At 44.3% G+C, this 20,334-nt stretch overlaps 1 protein-coding gene across 1 annotated transcript in view; it reads right to left on the reverse strand.

The window, feature by feature from the left end:
• Nucleotides 1-10,518: 10,518 nt before the first annotated feature.
• Nucleotides 10,519-20,334, reverse strand: part of MAOA (monoamine oxidase A) — a 75,821-nt gene continuing 66,005 nt past the window's right edge. The window contains exons 11-15 of the mRNA XM_059049999.2: nucleotides 16,465-16,522; nucleotides 14,869-14,966; nucleotides 14,134-14,245; nucleotides 13,866-13,928; nucleotides 10,519-13,679 (exon numbers count right to left, since the gene is read on the reverse strand). Of these exons, the coding sequence (XP_058905982.1) occupies nucleotides 13,533-13,679; nucleotides 13,866-13,928; nucleotides 14,134-14,245; nucleotides 14,869-14,966; nucleotides 16,465-16,522 (478 nt within the window). The 3' untranslated portion in view covers nucleotides 10,519-13,532. The remainder of the gene's footprint in view (nucleotides 13,680-13,865; nucleotides 13,929-14,133; nucleotides 14,246-14,868; nucleotides 14,967-16,464; nucleotides 16,523-20,334) is intronic.

The following is a 20,334-nucleotide window of genomic DNA, read 5'->3' on the forward strand; positions in this document are numbered from 1 at the left end:
TGGAATGTAAAATCTAACAGGTAGCCAGTAAATAAATAAGTAAGTAAATAAATAAATGCTGTCATATACCCTGTCAGTGGAGAGACGTGTTATCAAGAAAATGTAAGCAAGGTGAGGGGGTGGGCAGAGAGTGATGTGGCAGTGAGGGATGGCTATAGGAAATTTGGCGGTCAGGTTAGGCTTCGCTGAGAAAGTGACTTTTAAACAGTGGTCTAAACGAAGGGAATGAAGCATGGTGCTCTTTGGAAGAAGAGCATTCCAGGCAGGAGCAACAGGAAGCACAAGGCCCAGAAGGGAGAGGGCATGGCTGGAGTGATAAAGGAAGAGAAAAGGGGGGCTTCCCTGGTGGCGCAGTGGTTGAGAGTTCGCCTGCCGATGCAGGGGACGCGGGTTCATGCCCCGGTCCGGGAAGATCCCACGTGCCGTGGAGCGGCTGGGCCCGTGAGCCATGGCCGCTGAGCCTGCGCGTCCGGAGCCTGTGCTCCACAACGGGAGAGGCCACAACAGTGAGAGGCCCGCGTATCACAAAAAAAAAAAAAAAAAAAAAAGGAAGAGAAAAGGGGCCAGGGTGACAGGAGGAACAATAGCAGAAAACTATTGGCAGGAAGTGAGGTTGGAGAGTTAGATAGGGGCCAGATCAGGTAGGGAGTCTTAGGCTATACATAGTAAAGGCTTTGGCTTTTATTCTAAATGTGAAGAGAATCCACTGGGGGATTTCTAGCAGGGGAGTAGGTCTGACAGATGTTTACTAGAATCACTCTGTGGTGGATACTGTGGTGCACTGCCCACATCCTACCTTCAGGACTGCTGCCCTCATTCTCCCAGCTGCCGGAAGCTGGGAGGCTGACAACTCATGGCTGTGTCCCTCTCTGTGCGCTGAAGAAAGCCCCCAGGCCCAAAGATATGCCCCTTCCTATAGGGGGAGCCCACATCCAATGACTGGGCAATGAGGGCGTACAAAGGACCATCCCAGCTTCACAGCTTCCCTGGGATCAGCTGATGCCTCTGTTGCAATTGCATCAGAGTTCAACTTCACTTTCTGCCCCGTTTTGCTTCCTTCACTCCCTCCCAGGTGCTGATCCCAAGGGCACCCTCCAGTAAACTTCGTGCATGCGAATCTCCATCTCAGTGTCGGCTTCTTGGGGAATCCAGTCTGTGACACAGTTTGCAGTGTGGAGTCATGTACAGGAAGAGGGGAAGCAGTTGTCCAAGCCAGAGACTCTGGTGGCTTGGTCTAGTGTAGTAGGCTGAAGGTATCTATTAGATATCCGTGGACATCCAAGTGGCAATGTTGGGTAGTCTGTTCACTATATCTGTTACAGTTTAGGGGAGAGGTTGGGGCTGGTGATATAATTTGGGGAGCCATGGGATTGAGTGTAGCGAAATGTCTCCTTTCAGCATTTCTGTTATATACTTCCGGAGTTCACACACCTGGTTAAACAATCGGCCACTATATTTAGGTATTTATTGTCTGCTACCTCCTAAAGAATTTGAGACACCATCCAGTACATGTAAATGTAAAGTTAATAAAACAACAAAAAAATCAAGGCTCATGCCAAAAGGAGATGATAGGTGAGCAGTAAGTGGATAAGGAGAATGTAGATGAACCGTTGGACCCAGGGAAGGCCAACTGCTACGTAGGTGGGGAATCCGAGGGACTTAGCGGGGACATATTGACCCAGGCCTGAAATGTAACTATTTCATTTTGTCGCACTGGTGAAATATTACATCAGAAATCCTGTTGGATTGGGGTTTCTCAAAATGCACATTCAAGTCACCAAGTGGATTCCTGGCACATCTCACCCTAGTGTGAATAAGCTTCATCAAATTGTAGTCAACCAGGAATAAAATCTACCCTGAAAATGAACTTCTGGGCTACATCAGCCCAAGGAGACTGCAGGATGTTAGGAGATCCAATGATTCCTCCTTCCCCATGACTTCCTGGGTTCCTCTTCTACCCTTCTCCTCCATGTCAGCTTTTCCTTGTGTCTCTCCTTGGCCTCCTCCTGGAGCCCTTTCAGTTGGTGACCTCCTCCTTTCCCAAGATCCTGCTGATGCCCAGAAATAAGCCCACGCACCCATGGTCAACTAATCTACAGAAAGGTTGGCAAGAATATACGATGGAGAAAAGACCATCTCTTCAGTAAGTGGTGCTGGGAAAACTGGACAGCTCCATGTAAAAGAATGAAATTAGAACATTCTCTAACACCATACACAAAAATAAACTCCAAATGGATTAAAGACCTACATGTAAGACCGGATACTATAAAACTCCTAGAGGAAAACATAGGAAGGACCCGCTTTGACATGAATTGCACCAAGATCCTGCTGATGGAGGGAAGCGGGTCCCATGTGCGTCCAGTGCTTCCCAGGGGCTAGCAGGGGGGGATGCTGAGATACGTCATGGCTCGGCCTCAGAAAGATGGGCTCCCTATTTGAAAGAGTTACATGAAAAAGTGGATGGGTAAGAGAACTAAAATAAAGACAGGTGAGGGGGGGAAGGCTGCAATGAGTTTGATTGGCTTTTTGTCTACCCAGCTGACTGTGACCTGAGAACCTTCCCCTGGGACTTGTACCTGTGAGCAGTACTATTTCCTCTCCCTTGGGCATCCTTCCCTATTGTCAGCCTGGAGAATGTCTACATTTTGTCTTCAGCCACTCAGCTCCAGAATATCTTTCTTCAGGAAGCCAAGGAGAGGAGAGTCATCTGGGTCCAGTGAGGGTTTTCCCCCACCAGGGTCAACCCATCAAGGCTCTCAGTGCCAATCACACTAGAACACCTGGCTTGGTAGGGTGACCCAGACAGGTGAGCGGGGCAGAGCACAGGATCCCAGGTCGGGCAGGCAGGTGATTTAGTCGAGGTTCCATGGAGACTAGTGCAGGTGGATTCAGGGGCCCAGACCTCAGCAGGGGTATGAAAAGTCATATTCAGCAGGGAGGTGGGGAGGGTAGGAGATTGGCGGTGCGTGGGTTCCAGCTTTATCCCTGCTTCCGAGGGAGACATGGTGAGAACATGGCAGTTAAGGTGCACAGTGCAGACCACTGGCCTAGGACTGGGTCTCAGGCCCCATATTCTCACAAAGGGTCTGCCTGAGGGGACAAGACAGAGGCTCCATGCCTAGTAGCCACCAGCAGTCTCCTGGGAATTCTGTGAGAGGCCCAACCTCTGCTTCTTGTGTGTGTGTGTGTGTGTGTGTGTGTGTGTGTGTGTGTGTGCAGGTCCTCCTGCCTGAACTTGAAAGTGTGCCCTGCCCTGGATTAAGATTTGCTGCTGTTTTTCTCTGCCAACCTCCCGAGAAACCTAGACTGAGGATGGCTGGAGACTTGCATGGCAAGTGCATCTTTTCCCCTGAACGTTCGCTGACCACAAGACTGTGCCATGCCCCTATGTTACCTCTGCCTCAGGAGATGGAATTGTGCCAGGCACAGGCTCCTTCTTTCTGTCTCAGGGGCACTGGCCATGCAGATCCAGTTTTCCTAGACATTGATCCATGAAGGATGTTATCTGCCAAGCGCTTGAAAGCACCCACCTGATGCTAAACAACCCTCATATTGTCCCAATACTGTCTTCTGTCTTTACCTAACTAGGAATATCTACTTTGGACAGATTCATGTGTGTGCCTGGGTCTGGGGGTGCAGAGGGTGGAGGAGAAGGTTGGCCTGACTTTGAGAAGCCAGGGGCTGCCCTTCCCAGGTGTGCCCTGTGTCAGTCCTAGCCCTTGAAGTGAGCTGAGGTGAGGCTGGGTTTGTTCCTTTCTGTGCTTGTTAATTTTTTTTTTTAATTTTTGTTTTTGCAGTACGTGGGCCTCTCACTGTTGTGGTCTCTCCCGTTACGGAGCACAGGCTCCGGACGCACAGGCTCAGCGGCCATGGCTCACGGGCCCAGCCGCTCCACGGCATGTGGGATCTTCCCGGACCGGGGCACGAACCCGCGTCCCCTGCATCGGCAGGCGGACTCTCAACCACTGCGCCACCAGGGAAGCCCTGTGCTTGTTAATTTTAATTTGTTAATTTTGTATTTCAGCCAGATACCCAGCTTCCCCTCAAGACTGGGCATGTCATAAATGATTGAGTGAAATAAATAATGAATAAATGCTTCTCTCTTGGATTCCAATTTAAATCCAGGGAGCCCTGGTGAGATCTGAGGACTGGTCTTGTCAATTATTTCTTCCAGACTAACCTCCGGTTACTAATTGGCTCATTTAAATTCCATCTTTTGAGGACATGTTACAATGGAAGTAAGATAATTAAAGAGCAGCAAACTTGAATTTGCGGTTGGATACTTTGAAGCTGTGTCATTACCATTATGATACTGGGCACCATATGAAATTGTGGTCCAGGGAAACAACAGTCAGTTTTAATCTTTGTCCTGCAAATGATGTTTCATAGTAAAATCTGAATATTAACGGTGATCCTTGATTCTTACTTGCTTATATCTCCATGTGTACCCAAAATACTAGCTTTAAGGCAGTGCTTTCCGAACTTTTTCACATCACATCACATAGGAAAAAAAAATGACTGTATTTGTATGGCATATTTTGTAAATGGATAAGGTTACTCCATGCCTGGAAGTGATATGTCATCGGTGACCTGAAGGATTTAGCCAAGTGAAGAATGGAGAAAAGAACCTTCCAGAGAGAGGCAACTGAGACAGAAAAGGACTGACTATGTCTGAGGATTTATAAGCAGAACTAGATAGCTAGAAGGTTCGGAGGGAGAGAGGAGGGATAGGCGAGGATAAGGAAGCAGGCAGGGGATAGAGCAGGCGAGGCCTTGGGAACCATGATCCGTCACATCCAAAGCGCAACAACAGCTATTGAAGGGATATCGTCTGTGACTGAGGATCAGATTTGCACTTGTGTGTGTGTGTGTGTGTGTGTGTGTGTGTGTGTGTGTGTGGTACGCGGGCCTCTCACTGTTGTGGCCTCTCCCGTTGCGGAGCACAGGCTCCGGATGCGCAGGCTCAGCGGCCATGGCTCACGGGCCCAGCCGCTCCGCGGCATGTGGGATCCTCCCGGACCGGGGACACAGACCCATGTCTCCTGCATCGGCAGGTGGATTCTCAACCACTGCGCCACCAGGGAAGCCCAGATTTGCACTTTTTTAAAGAGATCACTCAGGCTACTGAGTGGTGTGGTTTTAAAAAAAAAAAAAAAAAAAGAAAGAAACCAGGGCATTTTGATAGAAGACTAATGGGAGACATGATAGTAGGGGAGAGAAGTACTTCAAGATGTATTTTTAGAAGTAGTAGTAATAACAGACCACAAACTGCTATTGCACCTTCATTTTTTAAAATTAATTTTTATTTTATCTTGGAGAATAGTTGATTTACAATGTTGTGTTAGTTTTATGTGTACAGCTAAGTGATTCAGTTATACATATACATATATCCATTCTTTTTCAGAGTCTTTTCCCACATAGGTTATTACAGAATATTGAGTAGGGTTCCCTGTGCTATACACTAGGTCCTTGTTGGTTACCTATTTTATATATAGTGGTGTGTATATGTTCATCCCCAACTCCTAATTTATCCCTCCCACCCATTCATTTTTGGTTTTGAGGCTATCCCTTACTAGGAGCTTCACCTGCCTTATCCTATTCAATGCTCAGAACAAGTGAAGAGCTCCACTTAACAGGTGAGAAAATCTACACTCAATACCAAGATTCAAACCCAGGCCTAGCTGGCTCCAGAAACCTGAGCTCTTCACACTTATGCCCTCCTACCAAGGAGGGTGATTTAACCAAGAATCTGTTTCCAAAGAAAATTCTTAGGGCTAATAAATCAAAATGTACATGTAAGAATAATAAGTATTCTCAGTTCTGTGTCGACTCTAAGAACTGCAATCAACATACTATCCTGTTCCCTGAGCTAAGCAATATGAGAACGAATCAAAAATAACTTGGCTACTTGTCCCAGGAAGTACTTGCTCCTTGTATACAAAACTTTGCACCAACAAAAATAGACTATTTATTGAGATGAACAGCTTGCTCATCAAGACTCACTTCAAGACACCCGCTTCAGTATGCCTACCAATCCTAAGCTATTATGTCATAGACTCTGCCAATCCAAACCAGTTTTCTGCCTTTCAAGACTGGCCTTAAAAATCACCCACCCCAAACTGAAACTTATAAACCCTATAAACCTATAAACTCTATAAACCTATAAACCCTGCCCTAATTCCTCCACTTTGACACATGGCTAAGACCCTGTCAATGTGATATTTGCTCTTACAGCAGTGAGTCTAATAAACTTAGCTTTGCTTGATCGACATGTTTTCTGGTGGTCTTTTGGGAGGTCAACGGTTGACAAGTGTCTGGTAGGAAGCTCTGTTACCTAAAGGGAGACCTGAGAAGAAGGTTCTCATTAGAGCACAGTATTCAGTTGTGTGCAGAATCTGAAAGAATTTGGATTAGAGAATAGAAATTTATTTGGATTGGAGAATAGAAATTTCTGTTCTCTAGTTTATTAAAGGTGCAAAATTGGAGTCTAGTTTTGCGCTTATGTAAGACAAATACACTTCTCAGGACCACAGATTCCGATCTTTTTGTATCTCAAAAGCAAAACTGGGAAGTGGCTATATTCAGGTGTGTGGTGGGGCAGGGGATGGGGCATTGGTGGGAGCAGAGGACAGCCCATGTGGTTTTAAATCATTCAAAGTTCTACTTAATGCTCCAAATTCAGGTGCCTGAAATAGCAGGAATTTGAGGACAGGCCAATACTGGCATTTAACTCTTCGTTTTCAAGAACATCAAGGCCCACGTGGTAGGCTGAATAATGGCCCTGGCAAAGATGTTCACACCCTAACCCCAGAACCTTATGTGGGAAAAGGGGTTTTGCAGATGTGGTAAGTTAAGGATAGCAAAATAGGGAGTTTATCCTGGGTTATCCAAGTGGGCCCAGTGTAATCATAAGTGTCCCATAAGAGGGAGGCAGGAGGGTCAAAGTGAAAAGGAGGTGATGCGTTCATGGTAGCAAGAGATTGGGGTGATGTGGCCATGAGCTAAGGAATGCTGGCAACCTCTAGAAGGTGGAAGAGGCAAGGAATGGATTCTCCTCTGGAGCCTCCAGAAGGAACCAGCTTTGTTGACACCTTGATTTTAGCCCTGTAAGACCCATTTCAAACTTTTGACCTCTAGAACTGTAAGATAATACATTTGTGTTGTTTTAAGCCACTAAGTTTGTGGTAATTTGCTACAAGAGCAATAGGAAACTAATGCAGCCCATAAAATTAAATGGCTGACATAGCAAAGGTATTCATGATGATTGTGAGAGAAGCTGATCTGCTCTCACTCCCTTTGGCCTGCTTCCCAGTGAACTTGACTTCACGATGCACATTATGGCCTGCTCTGCACAGTTCAACACCAGCAGGTGGACCCCCGTCTGCACCTCCTGTGTTCCCTGGTTGATGCTGATACATTGACCCACGGTAGCTGGCCGAAGACACTTACAGGGCAAGCAGAGCTCCCTTACTCATTTTCTTAATAAAATCAAATTCACTGCTAGACCTATTTGGTGTCTATTTAGTCTGGGGTGCACGGTTTACCAGCTCAGATGTCGGTCTTTTCAGGGTAGAGTGGCTGAGGTTCTTTATGTGTAGCTCCACTGAGATTCCATAAACGGAACCTACAGGACTCTTAGGCATCGTCAGGTAGATGTGTTTGGAGGAAATTCGGGAGGTGATACCTCTTTAGTTTAGAGAAGGATGAAATTGTCTTGAACACTTTAGGTTTTCCGTTGGAAGGAAACAGCAGTGTTTGGCCAGAAGATGGCACTCTTTTAAAACAAATTTAGGCAGCCCTTTAGCACAGGGGGCTTGGGAGACGGTGAGTCCTAGTTGATAAAGATCTCGGAGTGCAGAGAACGGCCAGGTAGAAGGGAACAGGTAACTGTAGGGGTGAACAATAGTCAGTGGAGGAAAAGGGATTTACCATTCAGCACTTACTGATGCTTGTTGTGGTTTTCTTTAACATTTAGCCATGCCATCTGCTACGGTCTGAATGTTTGTATCCTCCCAAAATTCATGTTGAAATTCTAACCCCGAAGCTGATGGTATTTGGAGCTGGGGCCTTTGGGAGGTGATTAGGTCATGAGGGTAGAACCTTCATGAATGGGATTAGTGCTCTTACAAAGAGGCCCAGCAGAGATCCTTTGCCCCTTCCACCATGTGAGGACACAGCTAGAAGTCTATGAACCAGAAAGCAGGCCCTTATCAGACGTCGAATCCGCCAGTGCCTTGATCTTGGACTTCTCAGCCTCCAGAACTGTGAGAAATAAATTATTGCTGTTTAAAAGCCACCCAGTTTATGACATTTTTGTTATAGCAGCCCGAACAGACTAAGATACCATCTCATTATTTTTTATTTCCTTTCTCTGCCCTATGTAGTGTTCTTACCGACTTGCTCCACAGTTATGCTTATAGAGGTTTGAGGACAGATCCTCAAAACCTCCCCTTAAATCTCATGTCCTTCTGGAAACTCCCCCTGCATTCATAGTATCTCAGGCTTTTCTGCCATAGGCACAGCGAATGTGTTGGTGTCTACAGTAGGCTATGTTCTCCACAAGGTAGGCTCTATCTGTCTTGTTCACTGCTGAATCAGGGAACAGAGCCATAAGTTCTGATAGAGGAGAAGAAATTCTTACTGTTACCCAACACCTTCCTTTGTTTCCATCCTGGTCCTCCAATGTCTCAGCCAGCTTCTCGTGGCTAAGGGCTATGTCTTGCATTTTTACCACAATCTCGGTGTAAAGCAGACAGTGTGGTTTTAAAAAGTTAATCCATTCAATATTGATGTGCTGCTTACTAGAATGATATCATAGTCAGCAGAGATTAAATGCTGACAAAAGAGCTACGATTTCTATCTTATATAGTGAGGGTACAGTTTTTCTAATAAACTTTGGCACTGCTCTTATCATCGTGGCATTGATACAGCAGAAGATAAGAATTGTCTTGGGATGGGCTGCTGGAAGGGTTATTTCTTGAGGGGAATTTCTGGTCCAAGAGGGCTTTTTTCTAACTTTTTCGCCCCTATCTTTTTGCCCTTAACCAGGTCTTTCTTACCCGTTCCCGGTAGTTTTACAAAACGGTTGCTGGTCTTGGTACTCATTTTTCAGAAAATCAAAGGCATCCAAAAAGAATTTGTCATTCACATGATGTAAAAACCAAACCTTGCATTTATTTGAGACCTGAGAACAATTTGGACCTGTGAGTAAAGCCTTCATACGTTTTGCTCAGTTAGGAATCTTTTAAAGGAATTTGAATATAAACGTTCTTCTGAGGCGCAGATACTTCCCAGGTCAACCACAGTCCCTACTACTCCCTAATGTCTCATGCCTGCTGCTGTTCATTTTTAGCTGCCTGACTCCTGAAGACATTGGATTTTGGACTCCTGCTTATAAATGCACGTTCCCCACACCTCCACCTTTAATCTTTCTATTAGTAACCTATAGAGCGGGCTCCTTCGTTGAGATGGAGTTTGAATCATTTCCAGAGTACCTTCCAATTTTGATTTTTGATTTTTCTTCCACATAAATAGTGAAGAATACAATCTCCTATGATACAAAATAGTGCAGAAATACAATCTCCTAAATGCAACTCTCTTACCTAATAGGGATATGTTCACAGAGAGAGCTCCATCTACCTGTAAAACCAAAGCTCAAGTCCACAATATCTTTTACCTGACAAAGGGCAACTCTATATTTTTGGAGCCTGTAAAGCGGGTACTGTGAGTGCCCCTCTCTGGATTCCCCAGCTGCAGGGATTCCAGGCGGAGCTCAGTTCACAGCTGCAGTTCCTCACCCAAGGTAACACCCCTTCCTAGAAGGTGGCTAATGAAGGGATACAGAGGCCAGACCCCTTTGCCTCAATGGGGGACGATTCTGAAGGGCCTCCCCAGCTCCCCTCTGCTGAGGCCCCAGCTGCAACTGCTTCATAGGTCAACTCCTGCCCAATCCTGCCTTCCTCACCCCCTTATGTGTATTTCCTGAGAGCCATCCCCAATAAACTTTCTAAACTGACTCTGCATGTCAGAGTCTGTTTCTGGAAAACCCAACCTAAGACAAGCAGTGAACCGAGATACAGAAAGGCTGAGTGACTTGCCCCTGCCATACTGATAGGCAAACATAGATAGAATTCTGGCAACAAATGCATAAATCACATAATGTTGCCGTGAAAAGAATCCTTGGAAGCTATCAAAGGCAACCCACCCTTTTCCAGACAGGGAGACTGAAGCAGAGAACCAAAGCATTTGTTCAAGGAATCATAAGCTAATTAGGCGAGAAAGCTCTGATCAAACTCCACATTTTCTGTGGCCCAGTCGGGCAGACAATATTCTAGCATTTAATCAGCTCCCAGGAAACCCTGAAAAAAATACAAGTCAAACTGAACTTTGAGAATTTGGAGTCAATACCAGGTGGCTTTTTAAGCCCATCCTCCATGGACAACGTCTCATTGTGACCTCCTGCTATATGAAGCCATTTAACCTTCAAACCATCACCTAAATAGAGGAGCCAGGTCTGAATCAGAGGTGATAAGTGCACTTTATTAACAAACAAAACAGTACCACACAGGCCAAATCGCACTTCAATGGCAACACATACACACGTGTACTCCCACGTGTAGCACTGGGGCACGTTTCAGACAGAACATTAGGCGCCAAGTTCACAAACTAAACACAGTTCACAATCGTTCGATATTTTGTCTTCAGGCTAATATGAGTCTTTATTTAACAGCTGTGACTAAAAGGTTAACTTTTCAAATCTCATTCTCAACCTTACTATGGAGTGAGGCTGACTCAGCCTTCAGAACTGTGAAATAGCTGACTTAACGGGGCCAGGTTCCATCAGCTGCCTAAACTGACTTGAGTATCTCTGGGTGGAAGAGAAAGACCTATGGCATCTTGGTGCTGGACCACCTCATGTATGTTGGGAGTTCTCAGCTCCAATTTCATGCCTAGGCACACCTGGGCTGGCCTTTATTTTTGATAACCTGTAGCTTAATGATGCTGATCTAATTAGGATGAATTAATTGGTTTGCTAAAAAGTTTGAGAAGAGGGTAAATCACATACTCTGGAGTCCTTCAACATTTGAGACTTAGATATGTTAACAAGCTGATGACTGTTAAAACCATTGCCAGTTAAGCTGAAGTCAGCATTTCCCAAAAGGTGTGTCAGAACCGAGTTATTCAGTAAGCAAACAGAAACAACTGAAATAGATCGGGGATGTGATTTCTCAAAGCAGTTTGGTATAAAATGCAGCAAGTCCTTATGGATTGGAGCATATCCAAGACAATACCATAATTCCCAAGTTAGCTAAAACACTTTTCAACTGCAAGGTAAAGAGTGGCAGACAAATCCTGCTCTTTGCTTTGAGGACGTAATTTTGGATTTACAAGAAGGTTAATTATGTAATAAACTTGGGTTGGCTCCTCTGGCAATGTTTAATTCCCATTCGATAAAAAATAGTGGATTAGTTTGCATTATGGGGAGATAATGGAGATAAAAAGGGTATGAAACAAAATACTGAATATGGGAGAAGATAGAAGCAGTAGACTCACCAGCTATAAAACAACTGGGTGACATTTAGTACAGGGGCAAAGACAAGGGTATCACTATTAAAAATGGTATCATTCTACTATAAACGGTATACTCTATGATAAGAGTATAAAATAATCCAGATGCAGAATGATTGACCTGATTAATTTTCAAAAAGGAATTTGAATCTAGCTTATATAATAAATGTATGGAAGTAGGTCCATCAAAATTTTAATTGATTTAAAATTTTTGGCACATAAAGAATAAGCTTCAGCTAGCTAGAAACTTCATTTAAAATGAAAGGCTTCATTCATCAATGATGCAGGATAAGGTATTACTGGGTATCTACCACCTGGGTAGCTGAGTCCACAGAATCTTCTCAACGGCTTTATTTAATCACATCTGTGTTGATTTTTCCCAGATATTTATATTAAAAAAGATACTTTATGGCTGAAACCTTTGGAAGGGGTTTTAAAAAATCTGACAGTCTTTTTTTTTTTTTTGGCTGCACCTCAGGGCTTGCGGGATCTTAGTTCCCCGACCAGGGATCGAACCCAGGGACCCCAGCAGTGAAAGCACCGAGGCCTAAGCGTGGGACTGCCAGGGAACTCCCCTGACAGTTTTTAAAATGGGAAAGATAAGAGGTGAGCACTGTTCTGAGCCCACATTTCTCCTAAGACAGAGAACTTAGTCTTCATATATAAAATCACTCAATTTCATGTCTTTTATAAATCTTACTAACTAAGGCAAGTGGGGTTATAGTAAGAGCCCTCATTTCCTTTCTGTATCTGATAGTCTCAAGAAATAACAATCACTCTCGGCGCCCCCTAGATGCTCGAGTGTCCCGCGGAGCCCAAGGCGTTTACTTTGAAAAAATTAGTGTTCAAAGCAGGCCCGAAAAAAAAAAAAAAAAAAAGAAAGAAATAACAATCAGAAATTTGTTGTGTATTTCAGTACTTATCTGAGAGAAATTGGCATGATGGTATTTACTCAAAGGTAACCATGTCGAAGACATATTTAAGTTAACAGATCTGCCTAATTTTACTACGGCTGTAGGAAAAAGGAAAAAATATATGCCACTAGGGGCCTTCAGAAGGTCAGGGTGTATCGGAAAAAAGGGAACTACTGCTTCCCTGGAACTGGCAGAGAATGTTATTTATCGACAACAAGCCAAGTGACGTCTAGCCACCTTCCAGGAGGACGAGAAGAAGCCTATTGCAGTCAGTTTCACGCAGAGCGAATCAGGGAGGCCTCCTGGGGGACACTCTTGTCACTATTTGACTCTGCTCACATGGGGAGCTACAGACAAGTCACAGCAAGTCAATTTATGCATTCTACCTTGGTAAACACTGTCCTCTTTAAGAAGAAAAAGAGGACAAATACAAACAAACCAGCATGAAGGCTAGATGTCTAGAAACTTCACAGGAATTAGAAGTGGTCAGGAGATTCCTGAGGCAGCTGCCCACAAGATGCTGTCCCCTCACTGGTCTGAGGGCCTGAATCCTACCTCCACTGCTTTCCCTCATCCAAAGTGGGAGCTGCTCACCCCAGGAAGCTGTGAGTCTCTTGGGTCTGGGCCTACACTTCACCCTTTGCTAAGGACTTCAAAGGACAGTCACAGGCTGGGCCTTTTCACCTACTTGGCCTCTACAGGGAGAATCTAGTTAAATGCTTCATTTCTGCGTTCATCAGACGTTTTATGTTAAAGGGGAGAAAAACAGGACACAGAAACTGTTTCTTATGAGCATGTCAACTTTAACGTCTTGAAATTAAGAAACTGATCACAAGGTTCTTTTCTACCAATCAATATGAGCTGATCTACAGACAAATCACGAGATGGAGTTTGATCTTACAGAAATTAAGGAGGTGATACACTGAGATTAAACTGAGGGGTTAAATCAGTGCACTTAAAGATGATCCGATGACACAGCCTTTCAATTTGTCAACATTTTGCTTTTGATGATGCTGGGAAAGAGTAAGCAGAAAGCATGAAGCTGAAACTTCAGCATCGGGTCAGCAGCCTGAATTTGCACACCGCAAACCACAGGGCAGTTATCGATGTGGAAAATCCGATGATCTTCAGTAGGCCTGTCACGGAAGGCAGGTTCCTCTCCCAGAAAGTGTAGGTGATTTCTACAGCTGGAACATCCTGGATGAATGAACATAGATCTTCAGCAGAAAACTCTTACACAGACAAGGAGGGGCAAAACATATCTGTAAAATCAGTGCGTGGATCTGCCCTGAAGAGTGGCATCTACAATGACACCAGAGGCTAGAAGATAAGAGATTTTTACATGCAATTCCTGGTCTATGCAGACGGAGCTGCCAAACTTACCTCTGATTCAGGTTCTTGGACCCATATGTCTTTCTTTGCCACCTTCCCCAAAGCATTCAAGACCTGAAAGAAAGTGGCCATGGTATTATGAAATGAGGTTCTGTAGCTTTGACAGATTCAAGGCCCTGCTGGCCACAGATGAGCCTCGTGCGTGGAGTGAGGGGCAGAGAAGTGGACATATAGACCATCAGTGGTAAGATCTGGAAAGACCAGATGCCAACTATGTTGCTGGACTCGGGAGGAAGAGCAACTCAGCTTCCTGTCTTACCTCTCTAGCTGCCCGTTCTCCAGCCTCTACTGCTCCTTCCATGTAACCGCTCCACTGTGTGGCCGTCTCCGTGCCAGCAAAGTAAATCCTGCCCGCGGGCTGGCGGATCACCCTTCAAGGGAACAGAGAGGTCACACAGAGTCACCTGGGAAGGTGGTGAGGATCACTGAGCCAATCACTGCCCTCACCTACCCCGCAGAAGACAAGGAAACTCAGCTTGTTTCCAAAACTCCCATGCAACTTAGCCAAAGGTGAAAGGTTCCTCCTTGTTTCCTGGGCCTGCACGGAAGGATGTGAACTTTCAAGCCAGAGAGAATCAGGCTGTCAGTTCATCAATCACTAAAGGTGATGATGACCTTTTTCTAGCCAGCCAGAATTAGAAATATAAGAATGTGCATTAAGATCACACTCAGATCTATGTGCTGCATGTTTCCTGTTTGCAGTCCATTCTGCTACCTACAGTAAGGGGTGAGTTCTTCATGAGATCACATCTGACTGCAGACCCCAGCCATGCAGATACTCCCAGGGTGCCGGGATTATTTTATGTGCCATCAGCCACGGTCCTATGTACGGACATACTGCTTTTCCTACGGACATCCAGAAATATACAAACTATCTGGGACATTAGAAATAAGAATGCTGATTCCTGTTTTTTAAATTCCCATTGAGCTATGCTTCTCCGTTTTTAAGTTTGGCTTACGCCTTGTATCAACTGGTATAGTTTCTGGGTAGTACCTTCCGTACTGAGTCATGATCCCCGGGGGGAAGTAGGCAGTGTAGCAGCCCCCGGAGTACTGCTCTTCACACCAGTTCTTCTCTTCATAGTGCACTGGCTGCAGTTAAATGGGGAGAAAATTTCAAAGGGAAGACAAAGCTGAAATGCCACCAGTCAACAATAAAGGCTCTTATGTGCTTTAATTTAACAAAACGTTTACTGAAAAAAAAAAAAGCAGCACTGCTCCTGGGCTCTGCGACCACGTGTGCTAGAATATTTAGTCCCCTTCTCACAGCCACCTCTTCCTGTCTCTCATTTACAGATTCAAGGCATGTGTACGTCTCCTTGTTAGAATCTGCACTGCTTAGGAATCTTGAGAGATGAATCTGCTCTACCTCAAGAAAGAGGGACTTTAAATGTGGGAAGTTAATAAAATATAAGGAAAGTATTCAAAGACGTTGGATAGCTACAGATGATTAAAATCCATGAGGATGAAGATTTTAAGTGTTCTGTGAGAAATAAAATTATAGTCTGTACCAAAAAGAAAAAAAAAAGCAGCGCTGTTTTTCTAACTTAAGGGGAAACACGACAGTACCAAGTAATGGCCTTTTGTGAGGTACCAACTGACAAAACGTGTATACTTTGACTTTCTCAACCTCTTGCCCAGGAGAGACGTGAAGTATTCCAATATCTGGAAGACAGGGCATCTCCATGCAGATTCTGAAGTCTTTAGGACCCCATCAACAATCAGGTTCTGGAAAGGTCTGCTCCAATCTCCGCATTCTCTAAATAACAGACTTTACTTCCCCATCTACCAAGGCATTACTGCCGAAAAAAAAGGGTGGGAGGGAGAAGGTAGAAGAAAAGCACAGTGTCTAAGAAAAAGGCTTTTTTCAGAACCCCTTCTCTCAGCTGGAAATGTGAATGATGGGAATCCTGCTAAAAAGGGAACAATTAAAGATGAAAAATGTTTCCCAAGGGACATGAGAGAACCTCCTCTGATTTCCCTAACACATTCTGCACGTTTATTCTTTGAACAGTTCAGAGATAATCCCCTGAAAGAGCCCCCAGCTATCTGGTAGGGCCTTTAAAAAGAATTTCATTCTCATAATTGCTTTCAATGGTGGATTGAAAGCACTGAAATTTCTAAGTGAAGTGTGAATTGAGTCTGCAGATAGAAAAACAAATTAGTATGACTTTGACCTGGGCAGAGAGTCCAGATTCAGTCTATCTTATCAAGTATATACTACTGTGTCTTGAACAAATGACGATACAGCTGGGATTTTATTTTGCAGCAGTCATTTGACATTGACAAGAGGGCAGGACCTCTGTTCTGGGAACTGATCTCACTCACCTCACCCTGGAGATAATACCTGTAGCTCCTGCCTCTCATTACAACTGGCTGCCAGTTATCCAGTGAACATTTAAACAGCCCAGGAAACTGCTGCATCAGAAATTACATGCACTGACAGCAGCTTTTAACGGTGTTTTGTGATTGCTGAAGTTAAACCTCCAGTAAGCATATTCCTTCTCTTCATAACACTGTCAGGAAACCAGAATCTGCTTTGCTTTACCACTTAGAGCAAACAGAGCAGAACCTGCTAGGGATGTCTTACTTGTAAAGCTTCTTGGGATCCTAGCACTTTGGCGTACAGCTCACAGATTTTCCTCTTCCTATAAAAAAGAACCAAAAAATGTTAAGGAGGTATTGACTGATGAGTATAGAATAAACACAATGAGTTCCAGGGCTCTTGCCAATGAACTAGATTTATTAAGGGAAAAATTAAAATCAATGGCCTTCTGTATGAACAGTTCCATGAATCTCTGCACTCAGATTAACTCTTTTCCTGAATACAGTCATGTGCTTTGAAGATGCAATAGAATTTTTCTTCTCTTTTACATTTTTGCCCCTTTCACTACCTAATACCATATCTATTCAGTTAAAATGGGGAAAGTGAGATTAAATTCAGTTTTAGGAATTGATTCTAAGTCACTTTTCTGGAATATGTAAAATTCTAAAATAATCTCTTTTACAAGTCTATAGTAAGTATGATGGTGTCTTTCAACTATCCTATATTTATGTCTTAAAGATCTATGAACATATAGAGCTCATTTAATCTTTACTTTTTTTCTTTTGAGGCACCGCATGGCACGTGGGATCTTAGTTCCCCAACCAGGGATCGAACCACACCCCCTGCAGTGGAAGCACGGAGTCTTAACCACTGGACTGCCAGGGAAGTCCCCATTTAATCTTTTAAACATAATGTAAAATATGCTACATCAGGAGAGGCCTACGGTTATTCCAAGCTAATAACCTATTACTTGACCGAATGGTCTGTGGACACAGTACTGGGTCCAAAGGGCATCTGGGGCGGGGGGATGGGCATGATGTGCTATGTGATGTTACCTCAAACAGTCTTTGGTCACCCGCATAATTCATTATGTAAATGACCAGCACAAAACATGGCACATCTTATATCTTAAAAATCAGTAGCTTAATTTATCTAGGCACTTCTTGAAACAGATACATTTTTTTTTTTTTTTTTTTTTTTTTTTTTTTTTTTTTTTGTGATACGCGGGCCTCTCACTGTTGTGGCCTCTCCCATTGCGGAGCACAGGCTCCGGACGCGCAGGCTCAGCGGCCATGGCTCACGGGCCCAGCCGCTCCGCGGCATGTGGGATCTTCCCAGACCGGGGCACGAACCCGTGTCCCCTGCATCGGCAGGCGGACTCTCAACCACTGCGCCACCAGGGAAGCCCGAAACAGATACATTTTAAACTCTCAACCACTCCTGGTGAAATTTAAAAGTTCTAATTTACTAAAATCACCCATTTTTGAAATGAATGGCTCTATTTCGGGAATTGTTTGAACAGGTTCCCACTGATCCAGTTATATATTTTAGGTGTTTACCTTCTTTAGTCTTTATATAGTTTAAATACTGAAAGTGCTCCAACTGAAAGTGCTCCAACATAATAAGCAGCTACTGTATAGCACCGGGAACTCTACCCAAAAGTCTGTAATGACCTATATGGTAAAAGAATCTGAAAAAGAGTGGATATACACCTGAAACTAATACAACATTGTAAATTAACTATACCCCAATAAAACTTTTTTAAAAAGTGCTCCAAAATATTTTTTACAGGCTAATAAGCAACTATAAAAAAAAAATATGGCGGGCTTCCCTGGTGGCGCAGTGGTTGAGAATCCGCCTGCCGATGCAGGAGACACGGGTTCGTGCCCTGGTCCGGGAAGATCCCACATGCCGCGGAGCAACTAAGCCCGTGAGCCATGGCCGCTAGGCCTGCGCGTCCGGAGCCTGTGCTCCGCAACGGGAGAGGCCACAACAGTGAGAGGCCCGCATACCGGAAAAAAAAAAAAAAAAAAAAAAATATGGCAAGGGGTTTACTCAAATCTGTAAGACAAGCATTAGAAGCTAAAGAGACAAACGGCAAAACAATGTTGAGCCGGGAAGAAAGGGGGGAAGGGAAGGTTATAGTTATTAGTAATAAAAAGATTTTAAAAGATGCCAATTTCAGAATTCCCTGGCAGTCCAGTGGTTAGGATTCTGCACTTTCACTGCAGGGGGCCCGGGTTTGATCCCTGGTCGGGGAACTAAGATCCCACAAGCCATGCAGCACAGCCGGGAAAAAAAAAAAAAAGGCGCCAATTTAATGTTGCCAAGTTACATTAGAAATTTTTTTTTTTTTTTTTTTTTTTTTTTGCGGTACGCGGGCCTTCCACTGCCGTGGCCTCTCCCATTGCGGAGCATAGGCTCCGGACGCGCAGGCTCAGCGGCCATGGCTCACGGGCCCAGCCGCTCCGCGGCATGTGGGATCTTCCCGGACCGGGGCACGAACCCGTGTGCCCTGCATCAGCAAGCGGACTCTCAACCACTGTGCCACCAGGGAAGCCCCAGAAAATATTTTTTAAAATGTGTCCCCAATCTCTCTGAATAATGTGGGACAAAATGTAACTTTATAAATTTATCCAAATGCTCACACACCATTTATACAGCTCCTTCAAGGAGCTGTTCATACTACAGATCAATAATGATAAAGGAAAGGCAGAACTGGAAGAAGTCTCTAGACTACTGTCCACCTGACTGTCTCTCTCTCTGTCTAATCCAAGCCCCCCCCCTCATTTCAGACATGAGAAGGCTGAGGCTCAGTGCACTGAAGAGACTGGCTCAACATCACTCAGTTAATTAATGGCAGGGTCGAGGGTCTACTCTCCTGAGCATCCCTCCTATAGTAAGTGCTCAATAAAAATTTACTGAATCAAAATCCATCCTCAGCCAAGTATGGTACCATCTTTCTTATGCTATAATAAGATAGGTGACTGATTCTTACCTACTTCACATGAGTGTTACAAGAAATAATTCTGACATTTTGAGTCAATCAGAAAACAAAAGTATTGACAATCATTATTCTGAAAAACTTAATGCTTAACTTATTTTCAGTATATAAAAAATAATAAAATCTTTGTTAAAACAGAGTGAACTTTAAAATCTAATCAACCTACTTCACAGGCAATTTTTCATTCATGAACAATAAACTAGTAATAATAGAAATATAAGTTATTATTTACTATACTTCACATTATTAAATGAGTCAAGGATTAGTTCATACAAACACATCAGGAAATTATCTTCTCCATCCCTTCCATTAATATAAAAATTTTTTAGAAATGTTATATAAGATAAGGATGTTGGAGCAATGCACTGATTGATTAGCTGGACTCTAAAAATAATACAACATACTTTACTATTTTTTAAAAATTAATTAATTAATTTTTGGCTGTGTTGGGTCTTAGTTGCTGCACGTGGGCTTTCTCTAGTTGCAGCAAGCAGGGGCTACTCTTCGTTGCAGTGCACGGGCTCCTCATTGCGGTGGCTTCTCTTGTTGCAGAGCACAGGCTCCAGGTGCACAGGCTTCAGTAGTTGCAGCACGTGGGCTCAGTATTTGTGACTTGTGGGCTCTAGAGCGCAGGCTCAGTAGTTGTGGTGCATGGGCTTAGTTGCTCCACAGCGCGTGTGGGATCTTCCCAGACCAGGGCTTGAAACTGTGTCCCCTGCATTGGCAGGCAGATTCTTTTTTTTTTTTTTTTTTTTTGCAGTATGCAGGCCTCTCACTGTTGTGGCCTCTCCCGTTGCAGAGCACAGGCTCCGGATGCGCAGGCTCAGCGGCCATGGCTCACGGGCCCAGCCGCTCCGCGGCACGCGGGATCTTCCCGGACCGGGGCACAAACCCGTGTCCCCTGCATCGGCAGGTGGATTCTCAATCACTGCGCCACCAGGGAAGCCCGGCAGGCAGATTCTTAACGACTGCGCCACCAGGGAAGTCCCAACAGAACATACTTTAAATGATGGCCAAAAGAGGTCATTGTGCAAGGTGAATTTACCCACTAGTTTCTAAATCTGGTGCTCCTCATAATCACTCAAAAGGCTTGTTAAAAAATACAAGTACTCGGGCCCCACCCCTAACCT

The sequence above is a fragment of the Kogia breviceps genome, chromosome X, assembly GCF_026419965.1.
Source record: "Kogia breviceps isolate mKogBre1 chromosome X, mKogBre1 haplotype 1, whole genome shotgun sequence".
NCBI classification, from domain to species: domain Eukaryota; kingdom Metazoa; phylum Chordata; class Mammalia; order Artiodactyla; family Physeteridae; genus Kogia; species Kogia breviceps.